This window comes from Rhinatrema bivittatum, chromosome 16, assembly GCF_901001135.1.
Source record: "Rhinatrema bivittatum chromosome 16, aRhiBiv1.1, whole genome shotgun sequence".
NCBI lineage: Eukaryota > Metazoa > Chordata > Amphibia > Gymnophiona > Rhinatrematidae > Rhinatrema > Rhinatrema bivittatum.
In genome coordinates this window covers 24,876,472-24,897,029 of record NC_042630.1, presented here as the reverse complement: position 1 = coordinate 24,897,029, position 20,558 = coordinate 24,876,472, and the positions used below count along the sequence as shown (strand labels likewise).

Below are 20,558 nucleotides of genomic sequence, written 5' to 3'. Positions count from 1 at the left end.
GTATTAAGGATCGTTAAATATGAACGCTGACATTTTTGCATTGTAAATAAAAGCACTTAAGGACCGCTCCGTTTCTGTCCTACACCCTTGCATCTGTTTCGTAAGATGTGAGGAAAATCATGACTAATAGGCTAGGGGGAAAACTGACAATGTCTAAATTTCAATCATCAGAAAGAATTCTTAGCAGAAAGACAGGACTGGTGGGATGCAGAGATATCTGCATACGGAAGCACCACTGGCTGAGAGCAGTTTCTGTAAACCTTTTACACTTACCATGCCTCCTCTGGTCCTCTGACACAGCTGTCACTGCCACAGCCGCCCTCTGGCCTGTCCTGGGGTAGGAGATGTTGATGAAGACTGGTACTGCCTGCTGCAGCGAGGTGAGATTCAGTACCCGCACAGGATAGGTGTACAGGCCCGGAGTGCTGAAGGATTGAGCACCACGGCCCACCAGAATGGCAGGGCAGTCTGAAACCACCTTAAACAGCAGCAAAAAAACAAAACAACATAAAGATCCACGTTCAACTGATGCTTGCGTCTTCCACTGAGAATCAGGCCTGGTTACCTTCTCCCAATGCATTCTGGCCCATGAAGCTGACTGAGATGCTTTGGTCAGATACTGTGTCAGGAGATACAGATTTTGCTATTGCAGGGGGCAGCATCTATAATGCTGTCTCAGCCTGTGAGGAGCGGGGATGGGCAGAAAGGGTCGTACCTCTAGTGCCTGCAGCACCTTTTCCTTTCCCAGCACTCTGATGTGGTTTGTCCGTTGCCTGCCGCTGAAGACCAGCTGTGACTGGTTGACAAAGAAGGCAGGAAGGAAGGGGATGAGAAATTTCTGGGGTCCCCTCTTGTGGTGATCACCGAGTATGGTGGCACTCAGGATGACCGACGTATCCGCAGTGCTGAGGACCTGAAGCACAGACTGGGACTGGGGCCGAGTTGTGATCACGCACATGTAGAGGCCTGGAGTGAGAAAGAGGGCAGGAGCTGTACTTAAACGCAGTCACGGGCAAGGTCCAACGTGCAGTGAGACTTAGGAATTGGGTAGAGATCAATTTATTGCTGACCCTCATGGCAGCACTGTTAGAGGGGAAAATGGTGCTTCAGTCCCCACTGTGCTCAGCTGGTTGGTTTTTGAATGAATCCTGTTTTGATCTAGTAAATGCGGAACAAGGTATAAATGTTCCTAATGAAAGCTGTTCAGAGTCTGGCTTATCACCAATGGTCTGTGTACAGAGCTTAAAGCTGTGCTCTTACGTGGTGTGGGTGGGTCTGGAGGGTTAAAACACGTGGTGCCTGAGACATTATATGGAGCAGTCAATGGGCATCAGAGTGGATTTTTAACTTAATCATATTTTATACAGGTTGAGGGTGACTACATCTGTACAAAGTGAATTTCCAAAGGCTAAAAGTACCCGTGGTATTTCACAACGGGGATACCTTTAGCTACTCTGAGGGCACAATACATGTAACATTTCATCTTCAAAAGTGCCTACCAGTTCAGGTCCCCACCCACATCATGCCCACTGGTCCCAGCCTCTCCTCAATTACCCCTTCTCCCAACAGCATAGTCTCCCCCATCAATCAGCCTGATTGTGGCCTCTCTTCCCTCAGGGCCGCAGATGCCAGCATCATCCGGCTCGGCCCTACTCTCTGCTCTGCTTCCAGCAATGATCCAGCAGATGCAAAGTGGCTCCAAGCTCACAACTTCTGCTGTACAGCACCTGACACTGCTGGAAGCCAAGTGAGAGCCTTCTCCGCTCCTTCTGACCTTGGGCAAGCCATTTTATCTCCCATTGCTTCAGGTCCCACTTGAATTGTAAGCACTTTTGGAAAGGGACTTGTACCTGAATTGTAGTAATGCTGTAAGCTGCTTTGAGCATCTTTTGACCAGGGTAATGCAGTAACCTTTCCGAATGTGGATAACCTGCACGGAAGCAGCAGTTATGACCCTAAATGGAAGGCATGGGGGTAACCTGCATGGAGCGGCAGTTGCTACTTCCAAAAGCAACTTGCGGGGCAGACTGGATGGACCATTTGCTGTCATTTACTATGTTGCTAAGGCAGACTAAAAAAATCCAAAATTATTATGAGATGGTGGGCAGGGTGCATCAATAACGTGCATATTTACCCTCTCATTATCAAGCAGGCGAATTATATGCCTGCATTTTGCCACCTAACTTAATATTGAAATCCCGGTACCTTGGTGTTTCAGATTTGGGTTGTTAAGTGCCGGCTGAAGTTTGCAGTTCGAGGCTTCACTGGAACTTGAGCCCTGCCCGCACGGGAGGGTAGAGCACATCCCCCACCCTCGCCTTTTCCTTACTGCTTGTTATTTGGTTTTTATTCTGCTTTTTCAGGCACTGCAGAGTGGATTACATTCTGACACTGCAGCTATTTCCCTCTCCCTACAGGGCTCAGCAGGATCTAAGTTTGTACCTGAGACAATGGAGGGTGGATGGTAGAGAGATTTGCCCAAGTTCACAAGGCCCCCACTGTCCTAACCACTAGGCTACTCCTCCACACACTGGTCCCTGCTGTTAATGGATGAGATAGGAAGGGTGCGAGTGGACAAATTATAATTCAGCATTCTTTCCAGTGTAAACACCCATCCCCGCTCCCACTAAGTACAGACGTACCTTTCTCAATACTGAACTCAGACCTGAGGTGAAAGATTTTGCTAGCAGGGACGTCCAGGGCACTGTTACTGAAGCGCACAGCACAGCCAACGTACACCGCCGGGGTCAGCACGGTCAAGATGGCAGTTACCTGTGCAGCACTGCAAGTTCCTGGGCAAGACAGGAGGAAAGGAGCTGCAATCACTGAAGCTGGACAAAATCCTCCAGTTGGGTGCTTTCTATCTCGTGAAAGGCCCTGTGTGGTCCTAAAACTTTCTGCAGGTGCAAACCCTCTACTGGTACAGTGATACCCATTTACCTTTGAGGCATTGCTTTCTGTTTGTAGAAACAAGCAGATAGGATTCGGTGGAATTTGGTGCGTTGGTCAAATAGTTTTTGGGGCCAAAGTTGAGGTTTAATCCAGAAGTTCCATAAACCACTACCTAAAGGACAAAAAGCGGAATCAGCAATGGGAAAGCTGCAGGCGGAGACATCATCTCAGGCGACTGCAGCAGCATTAGGAGTGTTACATGCAGAGACAACAGCGCAGGCCACTGCATCAGCACTGGGAGTCTCGCATGCAGGGGTAAGCAGCGCAGGCCACTGCGTCAGCACTGGGAGTCTCGCATGCAGGGGTAAGCAGCGCAGGCCACTGCGTCAGCACTGGGAGTCTCGCATGCAGGGGTAAGCAGCGCAGGCCACTGCGTCAGCACTGGGAGTCTCGCATGCAGGGGTAAGCAGCGCAGGCCACTGCGTCAGCACTGGGAGTCTCACATGCAGAGGCAGCAGCTCGGGGACTGCATCAACACTGAAGTCTCCCATGCAGAGACAGCAACTCAGGTCCCAGTATCAGCACTGGGAGTCTCACATGAGAGGCAGCAGCTCATGATTTAATGATTGACCAATCACTGATTCTGCACAGCACAGGGTATGACACTTACCTCTCTGAATGTCTTTACAACTCCAGGGATGTCATGGAAGATTGTAACAGTCCCTGTGTTCCTAACTACTGCTGCCCCCGTCACTATGTCCATGTGAAGGACATCGCCAGAGGAGACCTGCCAAGTTCCCGGTTCACCTGCAGCAGGAGAGAGAGAGAGCCAGAAAACTTTCTCTAATCGTGTGTTACTGCTAGAGCCTCAGCAAGCCTGTCACCCACATCTGCTCCAATATGGCGTGGGCACAGACCTTCCTGGTTGACCAGGTGAGTGTTGAAACAGATGACGTCTCCCATAGTCACTGGCTCTGAAAGGTTTGGGGTGATGGCGTGCTCCACCACTACGGGGATGTAATCTGCCATGCCTGGATGCTTCTGATCCCAAATGCCCAGCAACGTCACACCCTGGTTCACAGCCTGAGCAACATAGGTGTAGTTCTGATGTCCTGGTCCAATTAACAGCAAGTCATCTCTGAAAACAAACAAAATTCCATGACCTGTAAGCTGAGAGCGCATCAGGAGCCCTAACCTCTAACACACTAGGATTAAGAAGGAGTCGTTGGGTGGCCTTAAGCCCTGACCCCATCAGTGGCCAGGAGAGGTCTTCGTGGATTAACAGGGAAGGAATCCCAGGAGACTATGACAGGAGGAGGGGGGAGAAGGAACCCCTGAAGGCTGTATGGCAATAGGAAACAGAAGGAATTCTAGAGGTTGTATGAGGGGGTAGGGGTGGGAAGACAAGGGGATCCCTGGCAGCCTGTATGAGGGAGGGAATAGGAAGGAAGAGGTTCACCGCACATCCTACTGACCTGTTCAGAGCAAGCTGGAGTTGTGTGTTTTGTGCATGAAATCTCTCGCCGATGCTGTCATAGAAGTGGACAGTGAAGGTTAACGTCATTCCTAGGGGAAAGGCTAACAGGGTGGTCCCTCGCGAAGTGTAGAGCCGGGGTGAGGTGCTGATTCTCAGGTACAACACTGGGGCCACCTATCAGAGGCAAAACCTATGGAGAGTTAAGGGAGGAACTTACGGAGCCTTCCACTGCAGGACTGGTAGAGAGGAGGGCTGTTAGACCCAGCAGGTCAGAGAAACACTTAGACTTAACCTATTCTTCTGTAACCATAGCATGGTGAAAGTAGATGAGATGAATTGTTTGTGATCTCATGAAAGGAGCTGAACCTCCAGTCCCAGTGAGACCGGAAAGTGCTGATGGTGAAAGCAGCAGGCCCATGACAGAAAAGATTCTGTAAATTATGGGTGGCTTAACCCCAGAACATAGACCCATTTCTCTCCATCCATCCAACATTACTCTACTCGTGGTCCAGACTTCCTCTGGCATTGCCAGGCTTACCCGAACTCCAGCTATAGCCCATTCTTACCCTGGCACTGCTGGATTAAACCAGACCCTAGCTATAGCCCATTCTTCCCCTGGCACTGCTGGATTTAACCAGACTCCAGCTATAGCCCATTCTTACCCTGACACTGCCAGACTTACCAGGACACCAGCTATAGCTCATTCTTCCCTTGGCACTGATAGTCTCAACCAGACTCGGGCTATAGCTCAGACATCCCCTTGCACTGCTGGGATTAACCGGACTCCAGCTATAGCTCAGACATCCCCTATCATTGATAGACTCATCCACTCGGGCTATAGCTCAGACATCCCCTTGCACTGCTGGGCTTAACCGGACTCCAGCTATAGCTCAGACATCCCCTATCATTGATAGACTCATCCACTCGGGCTATAGCTCAGACATCCCCGTCACTGCTGGACATACCCGGATTCCAGTTATGATGCTCTGATTGACTCCAAAGGGTTCCAGCGAGGTCACTTCCAGCACCGCTGAGCCTGTTATTGCCCCAGCAGTTAGGAGACCTTGCCCATCCTCTTCCACCACGGAGGAGTTGGGGATACACTGCAGAATCCGATAGGCAACAAAGGCAGCACCTTCCCTGCAGACCCAAAACACAGGTTAGGGCAGGGCTTCAAACTTGCCTCCCACTAACCTCCAGAGACAGTGGCATTACTGACATCAATGCTCCACCTGGAGAAGCTGCAGGGCAGTAGTTGGCAGAAGCACCTCCCGAGTGCATTTTAAGCTTCACTGCTACTCTGATTCACAATAATCCTCAAACATTATTAAACAATCTTTCCACTTGGCCTGGAACACCATTTATTGTTACATGGTTCAGAATACATCACGAGACAGCATTTGAGAACTGGATTCCTTGTGCAGTGCCCGGTGCTTATAATGGTGCTTACAGACATGCAGATGGATAATTCACACTCGCTCACCACGGACACCAGGCTGCCATTCTCCCCCCCCGTAGCCCAGTCCGTGTATTTGCAAGCCACCAGCAGGGGCCACAGCCAGAAACACCAGACCAGAGGCCAGCCTTTGCAGGTGTGAAGCACTGCTGCTTCTGCTCAGGTGGAAAGACTGCCTGCATAAGCGCGGGTCTAAATGACAAAGCGCGAAGGCATGCTCTGCAGTACATCCAGTGCCAGCCTGCAGAAATGCCAGTAAGTGAGGTGCCCAGAGAGGAGACGGTCTCCGGGGTAGAGATGACTGAAAAGCCCCCCCCCCCCCCCTCCGCTCTTACCTGTTCGTGTACAGTTTGAGCTGTGAGTTTGTTGACATCAGAATCTGCTCAGCAGGACACTCGGGGGAGAAGAGCTGGAGCTTATCAAAGACCTTCAGGAATTAAAAAACAAACAAACAGGTAAGCTGGACAGGAGCTTACAGGAGCTTCGTGCAGACCGCAGTCAGGAGGGACCAGCACTTCGAGCAGGATCAGGCAACGCAAGCAGCAGAGAGCATAATAAGTCCCGCCTGCCCAGCAAGCTGTTCCGTGTGGAAACTGTCCCCTCAAAGAAAAAAAAAAAAAGAGGCCACTCGTCACCCCAGGGCTTCATTTCCAACCTCCAGCTGCTAGGGACCCCGCGTGTTAATCCCATGCCCTTTCCAGTTTAGGAGGGCAGTCCAGGCATCCACTGGCAGCATGCTCCAGTAGTGAGGGCAGTATACAGAGCATGAGTAGGAGGCTCTGGCAAAGCAGGCAACACAAGGAGCAGAGGGAGGAATTTTGGGCCAGAGTTTCGTCAGAGGTCCGCATTGGAATTCCCTCGGTTACCTCCCTGTTTTCATACGATTTGGTTGAGACTCCTGACAGGCAGGACCCACATACTATGGATCTCACCATTTCTCTGCTCTCTGGCCGTACTCGGCTTTCCATGGGAGGGAATTGTGCCGTGATGAAAGGCCCTGGGTGTTGTAGCTAACAATGCAAAAAAAAAAAAAAAGTAGACTTCTGGATCTTACGCAAGAACCGTGTCACTTCTGAGCTTTGCCTGTGACAGACGAGAGACGCTGGAAGTGGCGGGAGTCACTTACCAGTATCTGCACTTCGTCAGACAGCTCCGTGACATTGCCCTCAAACTGCCCCTGTGGACACATTTGGGAAATTGCTACTGTCACTTTAAGACCAGTCCTACCAGCAGCCACCGTGCGCACAACCATGGCAAAGTTATTCTCTGGGAGAAGCTGCAGAGACACCTGAAAGACAAAGACAACATTTATACCCCAACGCACCAGACAGCCTCTCTGAGGGGACAAACACGGGGGGGGGGGGGGCTGCTCCTACCTCTTTGTGCCTCGTCACCAGGTCCATGACATCTCGTTTGCTCATCGACCAGTGAAACGTCAGCCTCGGTTTTGAATTGCTGAAGGAAAATGGCGTCTGGGTGCTGGTTACCCCTACGACATACACAGGCATCTAAGAGGGAAGCCACCACAGAGAGAAGGGTGAAGGGGTGACAGGTCGCGCCGTGGGCGGCTGCCGCGCCGGAGGCCGCGTACAGGGGGGCTGCGTTTACCAACCTCGGTCCCTGTTATCAGACGAGTTGCAGGCGCGTGGATCCTTACGGCCCTGAGCTGAACCACCTCCACTTCAACGGAATCCTACAAAGGATGGCAAGAATCAGGCAGGGACTCTCCGAAAATCTCGCAGCTCGTCGACGAGACATTTCACAAAAGGACAAAGTTGGGTGCTTGTGACCAATCAAAATAGATACAGTCAGAAAAGCCCAGAGCATAAAAACCCGACATAGCCAAGCAAAACCAGAACACAAAAATAATTAAAACCAGTGAGAGGGAACTGGACATTTTGTACTGCATTAACCCTTTTTCTGTTTAATTTGTACTTCAGTCATGTTGAGGGGAGGATGAGTAGGCACTGGGTGGGAATGGACATGGGGAACATAACTACAACATTCATATTACCTTGGTTGTGGATCGATCATTTTCTCAATGTTTTTTTGGTTATACAGCACGTGTGGGGTTACAAATTTGCTTGCTTTAGTAAAACTTGAACAAAAACACAAGTGAGCCAAGGAGTATTAAATGACCTGGTAGGGGTGGTGGGACGCTCAGGAATACCTGTGAGAAGACGATGACTCTACCCGTGTCCTCATTAACAGCCTGGATGGTCCCATTCACCATGGCTGTGCCAATTTCCAAAGCCGTGACCTGCCCGAGGCGATTCACCCTAGCAACTGTCTTGTTACTGATGGAGAAGTGGATGATGGACTGGGGTTGAGGGCCGCCCTCTGACATCACCTGCAAAACATACAGTCCTTAACCCAGAGCTCTCCTTCGCAGCAGTGAAAAACATGACTCTTAATCCAGGGCTCTCCTCCAAAACATTGCAAAACCCAGCCTTTAATCCAGAGCTCCCTTCCACATGGCTGCAAAACCCAGCCTTTAATCCAGAGTTCTCCACTGCAGTACTGCAAAATCTGGCCCTTAATCCGAGCTCCCCTCTAAAACATTGCAAAACCCAGCCTTTAATCCAGAGCTCCCTTCCACATGGCTGTGAAACCCAGCCTTTAATCCAGAGCTCCCTTCCACATGGCTGCGAAAACCAGCCTTTAATCCAGAGCTCCCTTCCACATGGCTGCGAAACCCAGCCTTTAATCCAGAGCTCCCTTCCGCAGGGCTGCGAAACCCAGCCTTTAATCCAGAGCTCCCTTCCACATGGCTGCGAAACCCAGCCTTTAATCCAGAGTTCTCCACCGCAGTACTGCAAAATCTGGCCCTTAATCCGAGCTCCCCTCTGCAAAACCATAGTGCTGCAAAACATGATCCTTCATCCAGAGCTTCCTGGCACAGTACTGAAATACCCATGTTGTAGTCCTGAGCTCTTTCTGCAGCAGTGCAAAACCAGGCCTTTAATCCAGAGCGATCTACTACAATGCTGCAAAACCCGGTTTTTAATCTAGAGCTCCCCTCCAAGCACTGCAAAACCTGGCCTTTAATCCAGAGTGTTCTGTTGCGTACATCCTGCTTTGGATGGAGCAGGGTCCCTGGAGTAATGATGAAAGTAAATAAATACTCGTGATCGAGAATACTCGCAGAAGTAATGATATGAGGAAGCACTCATGCATGCCCTCACCTGCATCATATTGTGGGGAATAAGAGTAATTTTCTGGGGGATCAGCCTGAATGGTGGAAACACCTGGAAAGAGAAATGCACAGAGTGAATCATCCAGAATTATTTAGAATTGTGCTCCTGACAGCCCGAGCAGAAGTGGCTCCCTGTGTGCATGGCTGGGGGAGTAGGGAATCAGGGAGAAGTGCTGCTGATTGCACCAGTGGAATGGAGAGCAGTGACAGTAACTGCACTGGTGGAGGTTGGAGAGTGGTAACAGTGACTGCACTGCAGGGGGGAGGTGTTGGAAAGCTCTGCCAGTGACCGTTACCTCTATTCGTCGAGGGATGGAATGGAGTCTTCGTCCAGTCTTGTCTCGGGCTGTCACCACTAGGGTTGTCTGTCCCACAGCGACTGCGCGAAGTAGGAAAGCAGACGAGAGTCTGTCCTGATCATCCACTGCCCTGAAAAGAAATACTCATCTGAGAGCATGCTGGAAACACCCCAAACCAGGGGGCACACCATTCCAAACCCAGAGCGGGATAGGGCATCAGCCCCTCTCAGAGACAAGAGGGTTATGGATAGAGGGACACACTATTCGGAACCCAGAGCTGGGGGACACCAACCATTCCCGGGGTCATGGGAGGTGGTGATAGTGGTGGTGAGTTGGGGGGGGGGGGTAGGGGAAGGACACCATTCCACACCCAGAGAGTTCACTGGAAACCTAAAACCATGGGGGAGGTGGGAGGATACCATTCCACACTCTCTGAGGGGGAGATTTTGACAGCACACATTATTTGCAAGGTATGTGGCCCCTTTAGCCTGTGTACAGAGTAGCCAATTTTAAAGGGAGGCCATGTGCATTGTGCCCATATTAGTCATGCATAGGGGGTACTAGACATGTTTGTTTGTGTGTGCTATGCAGTGTGTGTTATATGTGCCTGTGTTTGCTGTGCAGTGTGTTAGATGTGCCTGTGTATGTCATGTACAGTGTGTGTGTGTGTTAGACGTACCCATGTGTGCTATGCAGTGTGTCTTAGAAGGGCCTGTGTATGTCGTGTGCAGTATCTGTGTGTTCATTAAGCACAGTTTATGTCGTGTGCACAGTGCGTGTGCGTTAACAAATGCTGAGTGGGGAAGCATGTGTACATTTGAAAATACCCTGTACACACCTGACCTATAAACAGCCCTGAGAACGCCTCTTAACCCGCCTAGACGATCGCTCACTATGGAAGACCGTTCAGTGGGCTACAAGAGGGCAATCTTCAGCGAAGCTGTTTATACCCAAATGAATGCAGAATTTCCTGTTAATTTGGGGTCCCGCTGTGGCTGATTCATCCCAGGCCTTGCTTCTCCCAAGGTCAACCCGGGCTAATGGTTTCAAAAGCCATGCTCATGTCTTGGAATAAGCTTCCACTTTTTTTTTTTGGCAGATCAGCTCTGGATGCTGATTAATGATTTATGTAACTGTTCCGCTATTTTACTCTGAGTGTGTTCCATGTCCCCTCTCCAGCAGATCAAACTCACGCGAGAGTAACGATGGAGGAAGCTGCTTGCAGCTTCAAGTGCATGTGCCTGAAATATTTATTCAGGAAGGGACGTTTGTACACATCAAGAACTCTCAGGGTGACTAAAGCAGTCTTGCCAATTTCAATCTGCAAAACAAATGCAATATATTTAGAGTCGGATATTCTTTGGAGGACAGGACCCTAAAACAGGGGGTTAGCATTAGGTTCAAGCATCACATGGTGCTACTGGCCATAAACACAGGGAATGTGGACTATATCAGGGGAGAAATGATGCATGGATAGTACATAAACCTGCAAGAGCTTTTCTGGCCTCACCTTATCAACGACATCCAATTCCAGGTCAAAGATATCCGAGACACGCAGAGATGCTAGTGCTGGCCCCAGAAAGGCCAAACATAGGTCATAGACAGCCATGGTGAGAGTGCCAGGATGAATGGGGGTGACCTGCAAAGCAGAGGATGGCACAGCCTTCATTAAATTTCTAGATTCCAAGTGGCAGGTCAGCAGCATATTCATAGGACTGGGCAAGCTAATCATTGCTCGTGACTCCCTCACACACACTCCAAACCCCACTATGCCCCCTGGCTCACCTGGACCCAGCTGTCAGCCTCTTGGTAGGAGATATTCACAATTTCACTGTCACTGATGTTCACCAGGAAGTAACCAGACCCTTCCACCAGCAAAAAGATCTCCTAGGACAGAAAGGTTGTATGAGCCATATACTGCCCCCTCACACCCCCACCACATAAGTCACAAGATCCAAGCATCGCACCCTGTTTGTGCCCATCAGTCAGAAGAACCAGGCACTGCACCCCCCCCTCACCAATTACAGAATCCGGCTTTTAGTTTAGAACTAAAGCAAAACTTGGGGTCTAAAGGAATATGCTGTCAGGGTCCGTATTCCTCTGCTCCCTGGGGCCCAGAGGGACTTGTCTCTCTTTACCCACTTCCATCCCCCAGTATCCAGAGGGGTCTGGATACTGGGGGATGGAAGTGGGTACAGGGAGACAAGTTCTGGAGAGGTGCCCAGGAGTCTGCCCCACTCTACCCTCAGGAGAAGTCCTTTTGCCCCCCCACCCCCGGGATTCAGAAGTGTCTGCCTCCCTTTACCTTGGTGTCAGGATGGTTGTACATCGTCGCATTGTTGGGTACCACTGTAACATCGTCCACCAGCACTAATTCCACAGCCGCAGAGGTCAGTGGAGGGGAAGGAGTCTGGACGGTGAAAACACAGGAGAAAGAGTCGGACACAGCGATGCCATCAAACATAAAATTAAACACTGCATACGTTTAACCACAACTGCTAGAAAGCCCAATCATTTCATTCTGTACATTTTTAACAAGAGGACAATGCATCAATGCAAAGAGAAAATATCACAATCAGCAAGTGTCACCCAAAGCATCTCATCAGCAGCAATGAAACCCAATTTACACACACACATATACACAATCTCCCTTACACACACACACATATACAGTCTCCATCACACCCAGTCTCCACACACACATACACACACACAGTCTCCTTCACAAACATGGAAGGACGTTGTAGCGCATTTCCAGCTAATAAACCATCCTGAATTTGGAACAGCGAGTCTGTGTCAGACTCAGGATTTCATGGAGAAAAAACAAATTTGAGATAAATGTTGACAGTTTTATTTGCAAAACAAAAACTTATAAAGTACATGGCCTTTGATTATAATTAATGTACAAAATAGACATCAATCACACTCGATATTGTGTGCAGGCAGCATCCTCGATATGAAGGCAATATTTATATTTTGAATTGTAAAAACATTTCAGCAAATGTCATAGTGAATCTCTTCTGTTGATATTACATGTTAGTTTCACTCTTGAAGTTCTTTGGATCTTTAGTATTGCTGCACTATTTAACTCAAAATGTTATCCACACAAAGCCTTTTAATATCAATCTCACAATTTCTTACACACTCAGGGTCTCCTTTACATGTACACACGTAGAGTCTCTCTTACACACACAGAATCTCCTAACTTTGTTATCCGGATAGTCTGCCTTACGTACACAGAGTCTCTCTTACATGTAAAAACACCACTTTTTTTTTTTTGCGGTTTTTACATGTAAAAACATCGCAAGCATAATCCTCCTCCTTAATGCTCTCCTGATGTACCCTCCTTTTCTACCCCTCCCTGCTCACTCCCTTGATCCATTAAGTTCTTTGAAAATGTTCTCCGCAATATTCTGTTATTCAATGACTAAGAAAATATGTTGATTGTTCACAAAACCCTACTGTTCCCAAATACTATGTTAACTCCATTTGATTGTAAGATAATTGCATATGTTGGATGATAATTGCAGATTTGTAAACCGTTATGATGGCTCTACCGAATAACAGTATATAAAACCCTACAAATAAATAAAAAATAGGACAGTGGCGGTACAGCAGAATTGTTGATTGTATCACTCACTTTAGGAATGATTCCTTTCTCATATCCGATGAAGCTGACTGTGATCAGCAGGGAGCCTTTCATCTGTTTCACCTCCAGTGTATGCTGCCCTGTAGGGAAGAGTCAGGAAACAATGCATTAGGAGGTAGCAAAGTCCACAGGGAGGAGTCAGTGAGATTGGCAGGGAGTTGTGTCCCTCTTCCTCTAGATACAAAGTCAGAAGGTATTGAGGTGTACTTGATCTCGTGCCCTAACTCTGTACACAAGGTCAAGAGGCAGTGAAGTCTGCAGGGTGTCATGTGTCCCTCTGCAGGGCTGCAGCTACCAATGCTGTGTCAGCAGGGTGCTTCTATAGGGTTCCAAGTTTACTAAATAAAGATCCCCGATCATCAGCAACGTGTTACACTTGCCATGCAGACGTGTCTGTCCTGTCCCATCATCCTTTGCCACCATCTGCATGGACATGCCCCTGGAGAATTGTGCTAGAGATTTGTTGGAGAGTGTCCATTCTAACAGCAGTGATGAGAAGTTATCAAACTTGCGCCTGTGCTTGTCGAATACGGATAACTCTAGAACAGTACTGCGGGAGTTGGAGACTGGAACCTACAGTGACATGAGAGATGGCACGTCAGCGCAAGTCTGTGAACCAAGAGCAGTAACTGGTCCCAAAAGCAGTAGTGGGGACAGAGAGCAGACAGCAAACCCTCCAGGCAGTCAGGGAGCCTTGAGCAAACAATGATCCCCTGAGTGCAATGAGAATCGGGAGCAGAGAACGTTCCCTGAGAGAGATGAGAGTCAGGAGCAGAGAAGGTTCTCCGAAGAGATGAGAATCAGAAGCAGAGAATGTTCCCCAAGAGAGATGAGAGTCAGGAGCAGAGAACATTCCCCGAGAGAGATGAGAGTCGGGAGCAGAGAACGTTCCCCGAGAGAGATGAGAGTCGGGAGCAGAGAACGTTCCCCGAGAGAGATGAGAGTCGGGAGCAGAGAACGTTCCCCGAGAGAGATGAGAGTCAGAAGCAGAAAACATTCCCCGAGAGAGATGAGAGTCAGGAGCAGAGAACATTCCCCAAGAGAGATGAGAGTCAGGAGCAGAGAACATTCCCCGAGAGAGATGAGAGTCAGGAGCAGAGAAGGTTCTCCGAGAGAGATGAGAGTCAGAAGCAGAGAACGGTCCCCCGAGAGAGATGAGAGTCAGGAGCAGAGAACGGTCCCCAAGAGAGATGAGAGTCAGGAGCAGAGAACATTCCCCAAGAGAGATGAGGGTCAGAAGCAGAGATGAGAGTCGAGTGGGCAACGCTCCCCCAGTAAGATGAGGGTCAGAGAGTGAGATTACAGAGAATATTCCTTCGGTGTGAAATCCCAATGCAGCTTTTCCTGTACAAAAACCCAACGTTTATGGTCTGGGCTCAGGAAAGCAATGTTTAAAACTATTCCCATAGGGTTTCCCTTTGAGAATGAGTTTGCAGTCCTGCAGAGCTCCGAATATTACCCCCTAAATAATATGAAATATTGTGAGCTGAATCTGCAGGCTTCTTGTGGATGAAGAAGGGAAGAGAACTGTGCGAAGTGGGGGGGGCCCATCGGCTGCTTCTAGCAGAAGCAGGGGGAGAAGGAAGAGTGACAGCCTGGGTGCATGCGGACCTTGTAAGCATGCAGCAAAAACTGTTTCTCAGCGATGCAAACCTATAGCCAGTCATAATAAACAAATCATAACTATATGACAGTATTTTTCTCTCATAAAAGACAAAATAATTACACACAAGATGACACACATGGTTAACCACTCCAGCATGAGGTTAAATAGGAAGAGTTGCAAGGAGGTTGATATTCAGTGCCGCTTAGCAGGTTAAGTTCTGACTTAGCTGAGGAGCCGCCACTTAGCCAGAAAAGTGTGGGGCGGGATGAGGCATTGCAGAGCAGAGCTAACTCAGCCATATAATTGCCAACTGTCAGACTTGGTTGTCCTATAGTTAGTTGGATACACTTATCCGGCTAAGTATATGACAGCAGCATGGCTGCACCACTGAAAATCTTGGCCAGGTTAGCCAGTTAAGCTAGATAGCGGCCGAATATTGGCCTCTTGCACCCCTGGATAAGAATCAATGGAGAACAGGTCATAGGTTAAATCCTAAACGTTATTTTGCTACCTTTTGTACGGAATCGCAGTGCAAAATAGTGCATCACTCTGAACCCAAATCAAGCTGAATTACATGAAAAGTAATTCAGATTTAAAATGTTGAAGGGATTGTGGCTGTGAATGAGTAAGGGCGAGGGATGCTGTGATCTGCATGAGACAGCATCACCAAAAACAGCATGGGTGCTGCTTTCCCTAGAACAGAGCGACATGGAGGCAGCTTTCCCCAGGAGAGAGATACACGGGGGGCCGGACGGGGACTGCTTTCCCAGGAGAGAGATACATGGGGGCCGGACGGGGACTGCTTTCCCCAGGAGACAGATACACGGGGGACTGGATGGGACTGCTTTCCCCAGGAGAGAGATACACGGGGGCCTGGACGGGGACTACTTTCCCCAGGAGAGAGATACACGGGGGCCTGGACGGGGACTGCTTTCCCCAGGAGAGAGATACACGGGGGACTGGATGGCACTGCTTTCCCCAGGAGAGAGATACACGGGGCCTGGACGGGGACTGCTTTCCCCAGGAGAGAGATACACGGGGCCTGGACGGGGACTGCTTTCCCCAGGAGAGAGATAAACGGGGGCCGGATGGGACTGCTTTCCCCAGGAGAGAGATACAGGGGGCCTGGATGGGACTGCTTTCCCCAGGAGATACATGGGGGCCGGATGGGGACTGCTTTCCCCAGGAGAAAGATACACGGGGGCCGGATGGACTGCTTTCCCCAGGAGAGAGATACAGGGGGCCTGGATGGGACTGCTTTCCCCAGGAGATACATGGGGGCCTGGACGGGGACTGCTTTCCCCAGGAGATACACGGGGGCCGGATGGGGGACTGCTTTCCCCAGGAGAAAGATACACGGGGGCTGGACGGGGACTGCTTTCCCTAGGAGAGAGATACACGTGGGCCTGGACGGGGACTGCTTTCCCCAGGAGAGAGATACACGGGGGCCGGACGGGGACCGCTTTCCCCAGGAGAGAGATACACGGGGGCCTGGACGGGGACTGCTTTCCCCAGGAGAGAGATACACGGGGGCCTGGACGGGGACTGCTTTCCCCAGGAGAGAGATACACGGGGGCCTGGACGGGGACTGCTTTCCCCAGGAGAGAGATACAGGGGGCCTGGATGGGACTGCTTTCCCCAGAGAGAGATACACGGGGGCCTGGACAGGGACTGCTTTCCCCAGGAGAGAGATACACGGGGGCCTGGACGGGGACTGCTTTCCCAGGAGAGAGATACACGGGGGCCTGGACAGGGACTGCTTTCCCCAGGAGATACACGGGGGCCGGATGGGGACTGCTTTCCCCAGGAGAAAGATACACGGGGGCTGGACGGGGACTGCTTTCCCTAGGAGAGAGATACACGTGGGCCTGGACGGGGACTGCTTTCCCCAGGAGAGAGATACACGGGGGCCTGGACGGGGACTGCTTTCCCCAGGAGAGAGATACACGGGGGACTGGATGGGACTGCTTTCCCCAGGAGAGAGATACACGGGGGCCGGACGGGGACTGCTTTCCCCAGGAGAGAGATACACGGGGGCCTGGACGGGGACTGCTTTCCCCAGGAGAGAGATACACGGGGGCCTGGACGGGGACTGCTTTCCCCAGGAGAGAGATACACGGGGGCCTGGACGGGGACTGCTTTCCCCAGGAGAGAGATACACGGGGGCCGGACGGGGACTGCTTTCCCCAGGAGAGAGATACACGGGGGCCTGGACAGGGACTGCTTTCCCCAGGAGAGAGATACACGGGGGCCTGGACAGGGACTGCTTTCCCCAGGAGAGAGATACACGGGGGCCTGGACGGGGACTGCTTTCCCCAGGATAGAGATACACGGGGCCTGGACGGGGACTGCTTTCCCCAGGAGAGAGATACACGGGGGGCCTGGACGGGGACTGCTTTCCCCAGGAGAAAGATACACGGGGGCTGGACGGGGACTGCTTTCCCTAGGAGAGAGATACATGGGGGCCTGGACGGGGACTGCTTTCCCCAGGAGAAAGATACACGGGGGCTGGACGGGGACTGCTTTCCCCAGGAGAAAGATACACGGGGGCTGGACGGGGACTGCTTTCCCCAGGAGAGAGATACACGGGGGCCTGGACGGGGACTGCTTTCCCCAGGAGAGAGATACACGGGGGGCCTGGACGGGGACTGCTTTCCCCAGGAGAGAGATACACGGGGGACTGGATGGGACTGCTTTCCCTAGGAGAGAGATACACGGGGGCCTGGACGGGGACTGCTTTCCCCAGGAGAGAGATACACGGGGGCCTGGACGGGGACTGCTTTCCCCAGGAGAGAGATACATGGGGGCCGGACGGGGACTGCTTTCCCCAGGAGAGAGATACACGGGGGCCGGACGGGGACTGCTTTCCCCAGGAGAGAGATACACGGGGGCCGGATGGGACTGCTTTCCCCAGGAGAAAGATACACGGGGGCCGGACGGGGACTGCTTTCCCCAGGAGAGAGATACACGGGGTCCTGGACGGGGACTGCTTTCCCCAGGAGAGAGATACCCGGGGGCCTGGACGGGGACTGCTTTCCCCAGGAGCAAGATACACGGGGGCCTGGACGGGGACTGCTTTCCCCAGGAGAGAGATACACGGGGGCCTGGACGGGGACTGCTTTCCCCAGGAGAGAGATACACGGGGGCCTGGACGGGGACTGCTTCCCCAGGAGAGAGATACACGGGGGACTGGATGGGACTGCTTTCCCCAGGAGAGAGATACACGGGGGCCTGGACGGGGACTGCTTTCCCCAGGAGAGAGATACACGGGGGCCTGGACGGGGACTGCTTTCCCCAGGAGAGAGATACACGGGGGCCGGATGGGACTGCTTTCCCCAGGAGAGAGATACACGGGGGCCTGGACGGGGACTGCTTTCCCCAGGAGAGAGATACACGGGGGCCGGATGGGACTGCTTTCCCCAGGAGAGAGATACACGGGGGCCGGACGGGGACTGCTTTCCCCAGGAGAGAGATACACGGGGGCCAGACGGGGACTGCTTTCCCCAGGAGAGAGATACACGGGGGACTGGATGGGACTGCTTTCCCCAGGAGAGAGATACACGGGGGCCTGGACGGGGACTACTTTCCCCAGGAGAGAGATACACGGGGGCCTGGACGGGGACTGCTTTCCCCAGGAGAGAGATACACGGGGGACTGGATGGCACTGCTTTCCCCAGGAGAGATACACGGGGGCCTGGACGGGGACTGCTTTCCCCAGGAGAGAGATACACGGGGGCCTGGACGGGGACTGCTTTCCCCAGGAGAGAGATAAACGGGGGCCGGATGGGACTGCTTTCCCCAGGAGAGAGATACAGGGGGCCTGGATGGGACTGCTTTCCCCAGGAGATACATGGGGGCCGGATGGGGACTGCTTTCCCCAGGAGAAAGATACACGGGGGCCGGATGGGACTGCTTTCCCCAGGAGAGAGATACAGGGGGCCTGGATGGGACTGCTTTCCCCAGGAGATACATGGGGGCCTGGACGGGGACTGCTTTCCCCAGGAGATACACGGGGGCCGGATGGGGACTGCTTTCCCCAGGAGAAAGATACACGGGGGCTGGACGGGGACTGCTTTCCCTAGGAGAGAGATACACGTGGGCCTGGACGGGGACTGCTTTCCCTAGGAGAGAGATACACGTGGGCCTGGACGGGGACTGCTTTCCCCAGGAGAGAGATACACGGGGGCCGGACGGGGACTGCTTTCCCCAGGAGAGAGATACACGGGGGCCTGGACGGGGACTGCTTTCCCCAGGAGAGAGATACACGGGGGCCTGGACGGGGACTGCTTTCCCCAGGAGAGAGATACACGGGGGACTGGATGGGACTGCTTTCCCCAGGAGAGAGATACACGGGGGCCTGGACGGGGACTGCTTTCCCCAGGAGAGAGATACACGGGGGCCGGATGGGACTGCTTTCCCCAGGAGAGAGATACACGGGGGCCGGACGGGGACTGCTTTCCCCAGGGAGAGAGATACACGGGGGCCTGGACGGGGACTGCTTTCCCCAGGAGAGAGATACACGGGGGCCTGGACGGGGACTGCTTTCCCAGGAGAGAGATACACGGGGGCCTGGATGGGGACTGCTTTCCCCAGGAGAGAGATACACGGGGGCCTGGACGGGGACTGCTTTCCCCAGGAGAGAGATACACGGGGGCCTGGACGGGGACTGCTTTCCCCAGGAGAGAGATACACGGGGGCCTGGACGGGGACTGCTTTCCCCAGAGAGAGATACACGGGGGGCCTGGACGGGGACTGCTTTCCCCAGGAGAGAGATACACGGGGGCCGGATGGGACTGCTTTCCCCAGGAGAGAGATACACGGGGGCCGGACGGGGACTGCTTTCCCCAGGAGAGAGATACACGGGGGCCTGGACGGGGACTGCTTTCCCCAGGAGAAAGATACACGGGGGCTGGACGGGGACTGCTTTCCCTAGGAGAGAGATACATGGGGGCCTGGACGGGGACTGCTTTCCCCAGGAGAAAGATACACGGGGGCTGGACGGGGACTGCTTTCCCTAGGAGAGAGATACACGGGGGCCTGGACGGGGACTGCTTTCCCCAGGAGAGAGATACACGGGGGCCGGACGGGGACTGCTTTCCCCAGGAGAGAGATACACGGGGGCCGGACGGGGACTGCTTTCCCCAAGAGAGAGATACACGGGGGCCGGATGGGACTGCTTTCCCCAGGAGAGAGATACACGGGGGCCTGGACGGGGACTGCTTTCCCCAGGAGAAAGATACACGGGGGCTGGACGGGGACTGCTTTCCCCAGGAGAGAGATACACGGGGGCCTGGACGGGGACTGCTTTCCCCAGGAGAGAGATACACGGGGGCCTGGACGGGGACTGCTTTCCCCAGGAGAGAGATACACGGGGGCCTGGACGGGGACTGCTTTCCCCAGGAGAGAGATACACGGGGGCCGGATGGGACTGCTTTCCCCAGGAGAGAGATACACGGGGGCCGGACGGGACTGCTTTCCCCAGGAGAGAGATACACGGGGGCCGGACGGGGACTGCTTTCCCCAGGAGAGAGATACACGGGGGCCGGACGGGGACTGCTTTCCCCAGGAGAGAGATACACGGGGGCCGGATGGGGACTGCTTTCCCCAGGAGAGAGATACAGGGGGCCTGGATGGGACTGCTTTCCCCAGGAGAGAGATACAGGGGGCCTGGATGGGACTGCTTTCCCCAGGAGAGAGTTACACGGGGGCCGGATCGGACTGCTTTCCCCAGAAGAGAGATACACGGGGGCCGGATCGGACTGCTTTCCCCAGAAGAGAGATACACGGGGGCCTGGATGGGACTGATTTCCCCAGGAGAGAGATAAACGGGGGCCGGATTGGACTGCTTTCCCCAGGAGAGAGATACACGGGGGCCTGGATGGGACTGCTTTCCCCAGGAGAGAGATACACGGGGGCCGGACGGGGACTGCTTTCCCCAGGAGAGAGATACACGGGGGCCGGACAGGGACTGCTTTCCCCAGGA

The 20,558-nt window shown here is 52.7% G+C and overlaps 1 protein-coding gene across 3 annotated transcripts in view; it reads right to left on the bottom strand.

The window, feature by feature from the left end:
- NUP210L (nucleoporin 210 like) overlaps positions 1 to 20,558 on the bottom strand; it is a 52,293-nt gene that overhangs the window by 11,035 nt on the left and 20,700 nt on the right. For all 3 annotated transcript variants that reach the window (XM_029581987.1, XM_029581989.1, XM_029581988.1), the window contains 21 exons: positions 13,350 to 13,542; positions 12,961 to 13,049; positions 11,626 to 11,730; positions 11,106 to 11,207; positions 10,831 to 10,959; positions 10,514 to 10,641; positions 9,318 to 9,450; positions 9,011 to 9,073; positions 7,996 to 8,175; positions 7,438 to 7,518; positions 7,202 to 7,333; positions 6,952 to 7,113; positions 6,161 to 6,252; positions 5,335 to 5,509; positions 4,368 to 4,543; positions 3,810 to 4,030; positions 3,563 to 3,699; positions 2,941 to 3,064; positions 2,643 to 2,792; positions 716 to 966; positions 274 to 478 (listed from right to left, as the gene is read on the bottom strand). In XM_029581987.1, coding sequence (XP_029437847.1) covers positions 274 to 478; positions 716 to 966; positions 2,643 to 2,792; positions 2,941 to 3,064; positions 3,563 to 3,699; positions 3,810 to 4,030; positions 4,368 to 4,543; positions 5,335 to 5,509; positions 6,161 to 6,252; positions 6,952 to 7,113; positions 7,202 to 7,333; positions 7,438 to 7,518; positions 7,996 to 8,175; positions 9,011 to 9,073; positions 9,318 to 9,450; positions 10,514 to 10,641; positions 10,831 to 10,959; positions 11,106 to 11,207; positions 11,626 to 11,730; positions 12,961 to 13,049; positions 13,350 to 13,542 — 3,028 coding nt within the window. The remainder of the gene's footprint in view (positions 1 to 273; positions 479 to 715; positions 967 to 2,642; positions 2,793 to 2,940; positions 3,065 to 3,562; positions 3,700 to 3,809; positions 4,031 to 4,367; positions 4,544 to 5,334; positions 5,510 to 6,160; positions 6,253 to 6,951; positions 7,114 to 7,201; positions 7,334 to 7,437; positions 7,519 to 7,995; positions 8,176 to 9,010; positions 9,074 to 9,317; positions 9,451 to 10,513; positions 10,642 to 10,830; positions 10,960 to 11,105; positions 11,208 to 11,625; positions 11,731 to 12,960; positions 13,050 to 13,349; positions 13,543 to 20,558) is intronic.